The sequence below is a fragment of the Salmo salar genome, chromosome 15 (genome assembly GCF_965601325.2).
Source record: "Salmo salar chromosome 15, fSalSal1, whole genome shotgun sequence".
In the NCBI taxonomy this organism is placed as follows: Eukaryota; Metazoa; Chordata; class Actinopteri; order Salmoniformes; family Salmonidae; genus Salmo; species Salmo salar.
Window position 1 is genome coordinate 83,039,662 of NC_138305.1, and position 14,384 is coordinate 83,054,045.

Sequence of the window (14,384 nt, forward strand, 5' to 3'; positions counted from 1 at the left end):
ATACAAAAATGAATAGCCCTCATTGAATTGTAAAAAAAAAAAAAAGATCCATTCAAAGACAAGTTGGCATATCAGATTTCACATTTAATTACACCAGCAAAATTGGTAAGAAGGGAAGTAGTAAAACTATGAGGAATAACAGTAGTGTTCTTGCTAAGATAGGCACACCAATTAGTCTATATGTGACTGACTGGCTCAAATCGGTCTTATGAAACAAAATTTGAGATGTTTTTTTTACAGTGGATAAATAAAACAGAGTATCATAAAATGGTGTGTCATACACTACAGTTGAGGAACAATGGGAAAGTAATTTTGCTTTGAAAGTTGATAAACATTTAAACTCACTTTTGAGGAAATGGCCTTTGAATCTTTTGGTACTAATACTGGAGAGCCCTTCAGATAGACAGAAGCGTGCTATATGGCAGACCAATCCAAACTCATCTCTCGGCATTTTCAGCCCACTCATTATCTCAGCCAATCATGGCTAGCGGGAAGGTTGGTGTCTTTTGAAGTGGCTAAACCAAATAGGCTCGTAATTGAACAATTGTATTCGTATTTACAGATGGCATACAAGTTTGTTATTAAGGCACATGAAAGTTCACATGTTCAGAAGGCATTTCTGCCAACAACAAAAAAAGCTTATGTTCAAATGGCTCTCCTGTGAAGTAGTGACCTGTGACATATGCCTAGTTTCCTGAAGCGGGTCACATATTTTAGCCCATTGTAGGGGATGGATATTGTTCTAATGACTTAGACCAAATACATTATTGTGAAAGACACCCCCCCCCCAACTAGAGCCAGTTAAACATTTGGGTTCACAATCTGGGCAAAATAATATTCATAATATAGTAAGACAAAATCAGGTCACCCTTCCAAAATTCCTGCTGAACAAATGATGTGAATAATGTGACCTATGGAGCTGGGCTAATGCAAGTGGTGAATTAAATCACTATGGTAGGCTATATTATCGCATGCTGTCAAAAGGAAGCATTTTGCGACAGGGGCAAGTTGTGACAGCAAATTAATTTGTTGATAATTATGTGTACAAAACAGTGCTACAAGTTGTTGTGCTGCTCTTTAACAATTGAGTTCATAAACTTTGTTCAGTGTAGAACGAATGTGCCTGTCCAGTCTGTCGTGGCTGCCTTCCACAATCGTGGGAGGTGTTTCTTTACAAACACGTATCCAATCACCATTTGTACCTGACCCTTACTAAACCAATCACAAGCCTCAATGTGACGCGGTTCACAGTGCGGTGGCAGGAAGCTGAAGCATCTCCCAGGTTGAGATGCCGCGGTTGAAATGTGAATGCACTGAATATACACTGGATTAAATAGAAAATAAAAGCAGTACTTTTTTCAATTCGTGAGAAATAAGAGGTGTAGCGTGTGAAGAGGGTCAAATGTGTGTCTCACCCCCAATGCTTGAGAGTTGGCAGCACTGCCCTAAACTTAACCTTAAACCTAACCTTTACCAAGTTGTTGCTTAAAGTATCACTCTTCGGGATTCATGAAAATAATTACCTTAAGCGAGGTGGGAGTAAAAGGCATATAGCCAACCAGAGCTCAGATATTAGCATAAACCAAATCCCCAGTTTGAGATATCTCCACATGTCCACAAGTCTATAACATCGGATGGTTGTTTATTCAGTGTGTCAATGTGTTTTCTTCTGTCCCTATTCAAGTAATACATGAACAAATAAACTCCCATTTCCTCCAATTTCAACAGGTGGTGTACTGGGAGGATGACACCAAGCCAGAGACGATGGGGAAAGTGAGGGTACCTGGGAGTCAAACCTCGGTCACTGTTAGTGGCTTAGGGCGAAACACTCAGTATTTTCTCACAGTCAGCGCTTTCAACACAGCTGGTACTGGCCCTTTCCTCCCCGCCATCAACGCCACCACCAAGAAATCACGTAGGTGTCTTGAACACACTAAAATACTGACCTAGACGGTCAATGGAGGGAATTCCATCAATTGCTCAGCAAAAGGGAAAATGTATTAATAAACTGGACAAATGTGTAGTGGACAGAGGTATAGAGTTCACCATTCTTTTTAATTAAGGCCAAGTGGGGAGGACAGAGGAGGGCGTTAACGTATTTCGGCACGTTTACTTTTTGTCACAGCAGTGGTTGGGAAATAGCTCTTATTTAAAGGGTACATTTTAACTGCATCGTGGGTAGCTGTCAGGAGAAAAGTGTGTAGAGTAGAATGAGCCAGGTCATAGAGACACTATGACTGGTGATGATGACTGGGTGAGGTCATGACTTGTTATGGTAACATACAAAGAAACTTAATGAGAGAATGCTGCTTGTGTCCAACAGCACCTGGACAACCTCCTCTAAATGTTGAGTGGACCTTGATTGGCTCCCAGATCACTATATACTGGGAGCCGGTGGTAGCCATGGAAACAGAGTCAGAGGTCACCGGTTACCAAGTGAGTTCATATTATCCTCAAACTTCCCACTTATTTCCAAACTAGTAATGGCAAATTAGTCCAGCTACATATTTATCAATATCTGCTGTACTACATATTTCTGCTGTACCTACACCTTTTTGTTATTTCTGATACATGTCCAGGAAGAATCACGTGGTCGTCTAGTCCATCACCCAGTATAGTTTCTAATGATAAATCCCATCCTAATTTTTCACCAATCAACTTGCTGATTATGAAGAATGCTACTCCATGTTTTCTATTTCCCTCCCCCATCAGCTGTCTTATAGGAGTCTGAAACATAAGGAAGAGAACATGCTCTTGACAAACAATTCCACAGCCGAGCTGACCCTCGTTGACAACGAAGACTATGTCATCCACATAAGGTCGCTGAGCGAGGGAGGGCTTGGCCCAGCCACAGATCCCATCCGCATCCACAAACTAAGTAAGCTGCTCATAATGTAAAGCATTAACTCATCTGGGTTCAGCGAAAATATACAGTACCAGTCAAAAGTTTGGAAACACCTAATCATTCAATGGTTTTTCTTTATTTGTACTATTTTCTACATTGTTGAATAATAGTGAAGACATCAAAACTGAAATAACACATATGGAATCATGTAGTAACCAAGAAAGTGTTAAACCAATCAAAATATATTTAAAATGTTAGATTCTTCAAAGTAGCCACCCTTTGCCTTGATGACAGCTTTGCACACTCTTGGCATTCTTTCAACCAGCTTCAATGCTTTTCTAACGGTCTTGAAGGAGTTCCCACATATGCTGAGCACGTGTTGGCTGCTTTTCCTTCCTCTGCAGTCCGACTCATCCCACGCCATCTCAAATGGGTTGAGTTCGGGTGATTGTGGAGGCCAGGTTATCTGATGTAGCCCTCCATCATTCGCCTTCTTGGTCAAATAGCCCTAACACAGCCTGGAGGTGTGTTGGGTCAATGTCCTGTTGAAAAACAAATGATAGTCCCACTAAGCCCAAACCAGATGGGATGGTGTATTGCTGCAGAATGCTGTGGTAGCTATGCTGGTTAAGTGTGCCTTGAATTCAAAATAAATCACTGAGAGTGTCACCAGCAAAGCATCCCCACACCATCACACCTCCTCCTCCATGCTTCACGGTGGGAACCACACATACGGAGATCATCTGTTCACCTACTCTGCGTCTCACAAAGACATGGCGGTTGGAATCAAAAATCTCAAATTTGGAATCATCAGACCAAAGGACAGATTTCCACCAGTCTAATGGCCATTGCTCGTGTTTCTTGGCCCAAGCAAGTCTCATCTTCTTCTTATTGGTGTCCTTTAGTAGTGGTTTCTTTGCAGCAATTCGACTATGAAGGCCTGATTCACGCAGTCTCATCTGAACAGTTGATGTTGAAATGTGTCTGTTACTTGAACTCTGTGAAGCATTTATTTGGGCTGCAATTTTTGAGGCTGGTAACTCTAATGAACTTATCCTCTGCAGCAGACTTAACTCTCTGGGTCTTCCTTTCCTGTGGCGGTCCTCATGAGAGCCATTTTCATCATAGCGCTTGATGGTTTTTGCGACTGCACTTGAAGAAACTTTTAAAGTTCTTTACATTTTCCGGATTGACCTTCATGGCTTAAAGTAATTATGGGCTGTCGTTTCTCTTTGCTTATTTGAGCTGTTCTTGCCATAATATGGACTTGGTTGTTTACCAAATAGCGCTATCTTCTGTATACCAACCCTAACTGGTCACAACACAACTGATTGGCTCAAACGTATTAAGTAACTTTTAACAAGGCACATGCATTCCAGGTGACATACTCATGAAGCTGGTTGAGAGTATGCAAAGCTATCATCAAGGCAAGAATTTTGATTTGTTTAACACTTTTTTGGTTACTACATGATTCCATGTGTTATTTCATAGTTTTGACGTCTTCACTATTATTCTACAATGTAAAAAATAGTAAAAATAAAGAAAAACCCTTGAATGAGTAGGTGTATCCAAACTTCTGACTGGTACTGTATTTGATAATGAAGATATTAACAAAATACGATAGGCCCTTGGACAAACTTAATGTGACATAATGTGATGTTTCAATCCCCATCGGGACAGGGTCAGGTTATTAGAAATGGATGGATCTTGGAAATATATGTAGACCGTGTGTGTTGAATCAAAGAAGATATTGACTGGAGTCTTTTGTCGATTTAATACGTTCTGCTCACAAAGGAGAAGCAAGTTCAGAGGGACCAAGAGTCTTGTCTCAGCTTATATCCAAAACTAGTTATATCTATATTATGTGAGTGCATATTGCCATTCTATTACCATCAGGTAGTTACAACTGAGATGGCACTGGAAACACTATTTCCATCAAGATGAAAACAGTTTTTCTCTAGATTAAGTCATTTAGGAACTTGATAACCTAGCCAAAACAGTTTGTCCTCCTGTGACTGCCCTCTTTTGGGCTCCGCAGGCTCATATTTTGCTGAAATATGCAGCACAATCTATCTATGTCACTAAGTTTCACTTCCCTTCTCACTGGATACTATTTTACCTTCCTGGGAGACTACAGGAGGAGACCTCTTCCTTTCCTTTAAATGCTAATTAGAGGTTCAAGCAGCGAAGCTCACTTGGGGCCCACAAAAGGCTAGAGCCGGCACTGTTTATTGTTTTTGTTGGAGTTCATTATTAGGAGTTCGAGCAGCAAAGCTTTGAGAAATCCTATTGTTATTATTTTTAAACCGGTTCTTCCATCACAAAACATTAACATGCAAATGTCTGTGAGATGGTAAGGCCTAGGAGGGTGCATCTTGGCATGATGGTAAAGGCTTATAGTCCACACCCTCTCATGCAATGCTATGCCAGTTAGCCAGATGGTGGCGCTATAACACACAATTGAAAATGCCCCTCACCCCGTTTCACCTAGAGTCATAAAATACATAGCTACATAGGTCCGCCATGATGGATATTCCGCCATTCAGAATTTTGTGGAAAACACTGGGCAGACCGGAAGGACTGGGCAGACCTGCATGAAACTTGATAGCATCAATGGACCAAGGTCTCCGAAAACAATATTTTTCCGACTAGTATCACAAACAACATGGCAGCTATGGACAAATAAACATTAAAGTGGGCGTGACCTGACACATAAATGCATATGAATCTGACATGGATACTTATATAGATACATTGTAACAAACACTGTCAAGACTCAACATATGCAAGCACATGGAGATTAACCACACTGTGGCCCTACAACAGGCACATAATTATATCTATTGATCTGTTTGACTTTGGCACACATGCTCAGCGATGTGAGTCTAGCAAACCTGTAGAGTATGGTTCAGTTTGGCCCAAGGTGGCGCTGTTGGACAGGAAAAAACATTAACGCAAGATCATTGGTTTATAACGGCCATGTTGTTTAAACTAGAGTCTTAGAAAATAAAGACGTGGGTTTTAAGACGTGGGTCCATAGATGCAATATACCAGATGTGGTGTCGGTCGGTCCAGTGGTTCTGGCGAAAAATACATTCAGTTGTCAACATCATTAAACATTTTAAAAAATCCATCAAAAGCATATTGCATGATCTATTTGATATGGAGTTATGATGTTTGGCAGGTGTGTTAAAGTTAGAATCCTTAGTTGCAACATCGATTTTTAGACATAAATTAATGATATACACTAAGTGTTCAAAACATTAGGAACATAGACTGACAAGTTGAATCCAGGTGAAAGCTATGATCCCTTATTGATATCACCAGCAAAACCAATTCAATCAGTTTAGATGAAGGGGAGGAGACAGGCTAAAGAAGTATTTTTAAGCCTTGAGACAATTGAGACATGGATTGTGTATGTGTGCCATTCAGATGCAATTTAAGGGCCTTTGAACGCGGTATGGTAGTAGGTGCCAGGCGCACCGGTTTGAGTGTGTCAAGAACTGCAAAGCTGCTGGGTTTTTCCACGCTCAACAATTTCCTCTGTGTGTCAAGAATGGTCCACCACCCAAAGGACATCCAACCAACTTGACACAATTGTGGGAAGCATTGGAGTCAACATGGGCCATTATCCCTGTGGAATGATTTCGACACCTTGTAGTCCATGCCCCGAGGAATGGAGGCTGTTCTGATGGTAAAAGGTGGCAAACTCAATATAAGGAAGGTGTTCCCAATATTTTGTACACTGTGTATACCCATTGATTCTTGAAGAATAGAACTTAGAACCATGAGCTTAGTTCAACTGTAATACCCCATCAGAACCCAAGATATAAGCTTGTTTAACTCCAATGTTTGTAAACAATGTAAATGTAAACCAACACTGTATATCCTCAAAACATGGTTAAAAGTACACTGAACAAAAATATAAACTCATCATGCAACAATTTCAAAGATTTTTGTCACATCCTGACCAGTAGTGTCATTGTAGTTTGGTCAGGGCGTGGCAGGGGGTGTTTGTTTTGTGTGTTTCGGTGTTTTTGGTTTAGGTTCCATGTTTTCTATTTCTATGTTTAAATCTAGTTTTCTATTTCTATGTTGGGTTTTGGTAGGACCTCCAATTAGAGGCAGCTGGTTGTCGTTGCCTCTAATTGGAGGCCATATTTAGTTGAGGTTTGTTTCACTTGTGTTTTGTGGGTGGTTATTTTCTGTATAGCCTGGGAGCCTTATGGAACTGTTTTCGTCGTTTGTTTATTTTGTTTAAGTGTTTTCTTTAATAAGTTAAGAAGATGAGCACTTTACCCGCTGTGCCTTGGTCCAATCCTTACGACGCCCAAGACAATTTTACTGAATTACAGATCATATAAGGAAATCAGTCAATTGACATGAATGAATTAGTCCCTAATCTTTGTATTTCACATGACTGGGAATACAGATATGCATCTGTTTGCCTCATGCAGTGCGACACATCTCCTGCTCATAGAGTTGATCAAACAGTTGATTGTCGCTTGTGTAATGTTGTCTCACTCCTCTGCAATGGCTGTGTGAAGTTGCTTGATATTGGTTGGAACTGGAAGACTCTGTTGTACACGTCGATCCAGAGCATCCCAAACATGCTCAATGGGTGACATGTCTGGTGAGTATGCAGGCCATGGAAGAACTGGGAAATGTTCAGCTTCCAGGAATTGTGTACAGATCCTTGCGACATGGGTCTGTGCATTATCATGCTGAAACATGAGGTGGTGGTGGCGGCTGAATGGCACGACAATGGGCCTCAGGATCTTGTCACGGTATCTCTGTGCATTCAAATTGCCATCGATAAAATGCAATTGTGTTCTTTGTCCGTAGCTTATGCTTGCCCATACCATAACCCCACCGCCACCATGTGGAACTGTGTTTACAATGTTGACATCAGCAAACCGCTCGCCCACATGACGCCATACACGCTGTTTTCCATGTGCCCGGTACAGTTGAAACCGGGATTCATCTGACAGTTTCTGACAGTTTGTGCAGAAATTCTTTGGTTGTGCAAACCCACGGTTTCATCAGCTGTCCAGGTTTCTGGTCTCAGATGATGCCGCAGTTGAAGAAGCCAGATGTGGAGTTCCTGGGATGAAGTGGTTACACGTGGTCTGCAGTTGTGAGGCCGGTTGGACGTACTGCCAATTTCTCAAAAACAACCGTTGGAGACGGCTTATAGTAGGGAAATTAACATTGAATTCTCTGGCAACAGCTCTGGTGGACATTCCTGCAGTCAGCAGGCCAATTGCACTCTCCCTCAAAACTTGAGTCATCTGTGGCGTTGTGTTGTGTAACAAAACTGCACATTTTTAGAGTGGCCTTTTATTGTCTCCAGTGCACATATGTAATTATCATGCTGTTTAATAAGCTTCTTGATATGGCACACCGGTTAGGTGGATTGATTATCTTGGCAAAGGAGTAATGCTCACTACCAGGGATGTAAACAAATTTGTGCACAGAATTTGAGAGAAATAAGCTTTTTGTGCGTATAGAACATTTCTGGGATCTTTTATTTCAGCTCATGAAACCAACACTTTACATGCTGCATTTATATTTTTGTTCAGTATATAATTTTTACATCATGGATGGTCAGTCATTGTATACATAGCTCTGTTTATGAATTTGAGAGTGGTTACATTTCTCCAGGCCCATCCCTCACCTTTTTACCAAAACAGAGGCGGGGTGACCGCTGTGTTATTGTTTCAACTAAGGATTCTAGCTTTAAGGAGTACAGAAGTAGCTCATCGAGAATCCATTTTGTCCTGATAATGGCGCTGTGGTGCAATGAGTTTTGAACCCAGCTATGGTTGCTTGCAGCTATATTTTGTAATATTGATATTCTGTGTTGAGCCACTGAAAAGGATGGAGAGGATTGCATTCTAAACTGGCCTTATTTATATAATGTATTTTCAGATACGAAGTTTTTTATATTTGTTTTGTCTGAAAATAAAGAGCCTGTATTTGTACTTCTTTTTTGTTTTCCTTTAACACCCATTTTGTGTGGAAGCACAAACCGTATTAGGGCGAAGCAAATTTGCTTTGCCCTAATTTTTCTCTTGAGTCAGCTTTCATTTGGTCTTAATTGTTATATTTGATTATGTAACATGCTGTGTTGAAGGCATGTGTTAATTAGCTAGGGATGTATATTAATAGGAATGCATTATTATTCATGTGAAAATTACATGGGTGGTGCAAGTTGGTCTAGAGGTAGTGCTGCCAAATCTGGACTACATGTATCGCCCCTGGAGACCAGGGTTTGATTGCCTAGTCCCACCCCTTCATTATTCGATTTGTCTGCATCTCATAACTGCTATCTATTGCTCTATTATATAAAAAAAGAACAAAAATAGGAGGGGAAAAAAACAGAAAAATAACATTACATGGGGCAAATACCTACGTTGAGGTATTATCTCTCTCTGTTTCGTAAATACTTAATGTTGGTGTTGTGCTTTGTTCTAGGTATGAGTGCGCGAGGCTCGAAGGCCTGGAGTCTGAACACATCCCCTGTCTCTCTGCTCCTCGGCATCGCATTTTCAACGTTCAGGTCTACATCGTGACAGAATGTCAGTCTACTATCTGGTTTACAGATAAAATAAGCTGTCTCTGCTCCATTCTAAATGACCCATCTACAATTATAATTTTGTCTAACTGTGAAAGTAATGGTAGAGACCATCCATTTGGAGGCAAGACAATAAGCACATTCATTTAGGGAATTTGTGAAGAAATGTTTGTTGTTTGGGCACATGTTTTGATGAACATTGTGTTAGGTCAAGTGCTGTCAACTTCTGAAGGTATCTGCTTGGATTGTACATTTTAGGTGGATGTTCAGATGAATGCGCTATTTTGACTTTTTGAAGCCCTGAATGATACAAATGCCTTACTTCCATTCATGTGCCAAAGTAGTTTGAATCGTTTAGTTGTAGGCTAAATGTTAAGCTAGCAATGCCATGCTTTTTTTCCCTTCATATTTTCATTTGTAATTTAACCTTGTCACACTCAAAGCTAGTTATGAAAGTTATTACCTATGGTAATAATACTTGTCTTTTAAACTTTCAAGGTTGCGATATGAAGTTGACTTTTGTAATTTTGACGTACTCTGAGGTGGTCATCGAAGCAAAAACTTTTACTTGTGTTTGGCTGAGCCAAGTTAAGTTCTCTTGCTTACTCATTTGAGTAGACACAACCATTTGCCTGTGCCTGTGCCTTTGAAGATCTGTGTAAGAGTGTGACAAAGAAAATCGCTTCACTTGACTTATAGTCAGTGTTGTGCAGCATTTCAGAGCTCTTTAAGTGATCATTATCGTATAATTATGTGCTACATGAAACCCATAAGACGAGAGCTGTTTGAGAGAGTGCAAGCCATTTTCTCAATGTTTTTATTTTGTCATTGTGGTAGAGACTTGATTGTATCACGAGGGCTCCTTACAACTATAATGAGCCAAAATCTAAAAACTGACCTTACAGTGGATGGATAGATTGCATTTAATAGGAGGACTGTCTTTACCCCACCTCACCCACTACCAATATGACACCCACCTGGGTGATGCACGGCAGCCATTTTGTGCCAGAGTGCTCGCCCGTTGCGTGGTGAAAATGGTGCCAAATGTGCCAGTCTGACATTGAAATTGAGCCACTAGCTGGGTCCCAAGCAGGCAAAGTCATTCACTCCCAAGAAAATCCATGGAGTCTTACTGTATATGGAACTCATGCATGACATTGACTTATAGTCAGATGTGTTAAATATGTACTAGACTTGCCTATCTTTTGTTCAAGGTTCAATTAGCCTTTTCTTGAAACTTATGTATTGTATTATAACCCCTACATATTTTTCAGCGTAGCCTCAACTGCTCAGGTGTTCGGTCTTTTACACACCAACTTCACTGGTCATAAAGCAGAGAGCAGCTATATCAGACGGCTGACAGCACATGATACAGTGGTCTATTTAATGCCCTGACTTGACAAATGAAAAGTCTGATATCTGCCATGATTTAGCAGCAATTAAATCATATTAATAAATTAGACTGAGCCTAGGGGTCTCTATGGGAAAGGGCATAGGACTAATGGTTCTATGACACCACAGAAGATTAATGCATCAGGATTCAGTGAGAGGAGCTAAATCAGAACGATTCCATCAGGATGGAAATATGGTTGTGTGCGTGTGTGTGTGTGTGTTGTTAATAGATGCATATTACCTTGCTTCTCTGTGTGTCACAGATCAAATCAAACTTTATTTGTCACATAATGCCGAATACAACAAGTCTAGACCTTACCGTGAAATGCTTACTTACAGGCCCTTAACCATCAGTGCAGTTCAAGAAGAGTAAAGAAAATATTTACCAAATAAACTAAAGTAAAAAATGTAATAAAAAAATAATAAAAAGATGACGGTGTCTTTTGGAAGGCCAGCGAGTGATTTTTTTATAAAGCTCCAAATCATTTATTGTACTGGCAATCAAACATTTGGGACATTTTTGTGCTCACTTTCAAATAGAATAACAACACCATGAAGTTGCACATCTGCGATGGTGTAAACTGAGTTGTGTTTATTAAGCACTAAATGGAAGAAAACTAACTCAAACATGGAGGGACTACCTGGACTAAGAAAGACTCCTTTTCGCTTCCCATTGTAAAATGTTTTCCATTGCGTGCCCCAATGAGCACGATCCAAGTTCAACCGATACATTTAAAAAAGGCAACAGTTGTAAAGGGCTTTGTTGGATGATAAGATCAGATCTCATTACCACTGCTGACAACTTAAAGAGAGCTGTCTTTGAGTAATGTGTTTTTGTTGATATGCTTGTTTTCGTGGCTTTCTCGTGGTTCATCTGTACACTCTCAGTTTTATTTCATTACAAACCAAACAGTGTTTACAAAGAAACTGTACTTTATGACTGATTTCAATGTTTAACTGATTAGAAACTCACAATATACAGTCTATGAACTTTGTGTCCTTGATACAGAAAGGTCACCTCCATCTTTGTTTTGTAATGTATTCAGTAAGTACTGTGGAGATCTTGTTTTTTTTTGTTTGATTATAGGCTTTTTTAGTTTTGACAATTCTACACAAAGGTCAAGTGTTGCTTTAAAGAGATAAAAATATAAGTTCTAACTTGTTTAGAAATACATTTTGATTGGTCTGTTGCTCCCATGTACTATGATATGGACCAATGCCCTCAAAGGGGTTTAAAACCGTGAAGGAAACTTGTCCCCAAAATGCAATATTAATTTTGAATGCAATCCCCATTCAATTCAAGAATTCTTAACTATACCAGGAATATTGTGACAATTTGGTCAACGGACAGCAAAGTTTTCCCTTATGAATGGTACTAGGAAAACCAATCATCTGTTTTTTATAGCACTATATTTGTACAACATGATTCAAACTTATTGAGCTTGACTAATGCATTATTAAAAGTAAAGACTGACATCAAACAGTACTGTATAGTTAATTGGTCAACTATAATGCCAGTCTTTCGTGACAAAAAAGTTTAGGTGCTGTGGTTAGCAACACTTGGTCTTTATGTTTCACACTGCAGTATTAAAACAATGTTAAGTGATCTCCATGAGATTGTATCAAGAATGTTTTCACGATGAAAAGTAATTGCCTGATCTTGTATACTGAATCTGTGCATGTACAATATTGTTTGGTGCATTTATGTTTTCTAAAACAAAAAATTAAAGGAAAACGATTTACAGAGGATTTTCTCTTCAGTGTTGTTGTTGAGTTGTGTGACTTATACTGTATAATGGCAGTCTACTTTGACCAAGAAAGTAGAATAATCAGTATTTATTTCATTCATATTTTGTTCTGATTTGTCCAACTACTGATATTGGTCTGCTGACATTGAACAGCTGACCAAAGGATCCTTCCATAAAGTGCACCATTAAAGACTTAGTTCTGTGTCTTCCTATTTTTAAAAGATAAAATAGATTTTTGACATATGCACATAGACATTGCATAACTGCAATCACAAGAAAATGATAGTACTGGACACAAGCATAATGCTACTATAATAACTTTTCAGGATTACAGCCATGTGTCCATTAATCTCGGTTAAAGCAGAACAAAAGTGTTGCATAATTGGTCGGATTCTCGGTTAAATTCTGGGTCCATACGTGTTAAGAGAAGAGATAGAACGACGATCAGAACCGGAAAGAAGAGCTCCACCCTCTCTTTTGGAAGTTATCCGCAAGTATATGGGCCAAATTTCTCCTACCATTCCGAAATTCGAAAATGCTGGTTGCGTTCGACTGCTTAGACGATGCCAGATCTTACAAAGCCTGGATAGGTATTTTACATATCAGCTAACTATATCATATATTATAGCAATCTGTCGGTCGCTGACGTGGTCGATACAGTGGCATGCAACCATTGGTTGATGGTGCAACGTCTAAGCAGTGGAACGCGACCGCTAACACCTGCGAAATCGTGATTTATCCAAAGCACGGGAACTAACGCTGCTCGTTATCTCCCGTTGTATCATGATAGATCTACCATCTATGGATGTGCAGTACAATTTATGGTTACATAGTCTGTCCACGAGAGTCTTTTTTGTAATATTTTTTTTCTTACATTTTAATTGTCTGACACTTTACTGTATCGTTAGGATCTAGTAACATAAGCATTTTGCTGCTCCCGCTATAACTACTGATAAACCAATACATGTTTTTGATTTGACGTATGTGTCCACTGTTCAAGTCCAGCCCCTTTCCTCTCACAAACATCATATGAAGGTACTCTATGTGCTGAAATATCTATCAACCCAGTGTTGCAGAGACGCTTTTAAAAGGTCCAATGCAGCCGTTTTTATCTCAATATCAAATCATTTTTGTAAGTACCTTACAGTGATTGTAAAATAGTTTTTTTTAATTGTCAAAAAGAAACAAAATAGTTTTAGAAAAAAAATAGATTTCTCTAGCAAGAAATTTGCTAGGACTGTCTGGGAGTGTTCTTAGGGCTCCCGAGTAGCGCAGCGGTCTAAGGCACTGCATCTCAGTGCTAGAGGCGTCACTACAGACCCTGGTTTGATTCCAGGCAGTATCACAACTGGCTGTGATTGGGAGTCCCATAGGACTGTGCACAATTGGCCCAACTTCGTTTGGGTTTGGCTGGTGTAGGCTGTCAATGTAAATAAGAATTTGTTCTTAAAGGACTTGCCTGGTTAGATAAAATAGTGGGGGAAGGGAAAACTGAAAACCAGCTGTAATTGGCAGAGAGGTTTGGAACTCTCTTTCCTATTGGTGTATTAAATAATTTACATCACCAGGCAGGCCAAAGGTCCATCCCACCAAAACAGGCTGACATTTCAGGTGGTCTTTTCAAACAACTCTTACACTAAAAGGGCATCATCATAATTTTCACAATTTCACAGTACAACCGAACCTTAGTGTGGAAATATATATGAAACCCAGGAAAATCTTTTTAAGATAATAAGAGAAAAGGACCCTGTACAAAGATCAATACGAAGAGGAATGGAAGAGAAAGGGTTCCTCTCCACACACCACAGATCCAAATAATGAC

The 14,384-nt window shown here is 39.7% G+C and overlaps 1 protein-coding gene across 1 annotated transcript in view; it reads left to right on the plus strand.

Moving 5' to 3' along the window:
• Window positions 1-12,561, plus strand: part of cntn3a.2 (contactin 3a, tandem duplicate 2) — a 65,774-nt gene extending 53,213 nt beyond the window's left edge. Inside the window, exons 19-22 of the mRNA XM_014145830.3 lie at window positions 1,729-1,915; window positions 2,324-2,436; window positions 2,713-2,878; window positions 9,323-12,561. Of these exons, the coding sequence (XP_014001305.1) occupies window positions 1,729-1,915; window positions 2,324-2,436; window positions 2,713-2,878; window positions 9,323-9,420 (564 nt within the window). The 3' untranslated portion in view covers window positions 9,421-12,561. The remainder of the gene's footprint in view (window positions 1-1,728; window positions 1,916-2,323; window positions 2,437-2,712; window positions 2,879-9,322) is intronic.
• The last annotated feature ends 1,823 nt before the right edge of the window (window positions 12,562-14,384 follow it).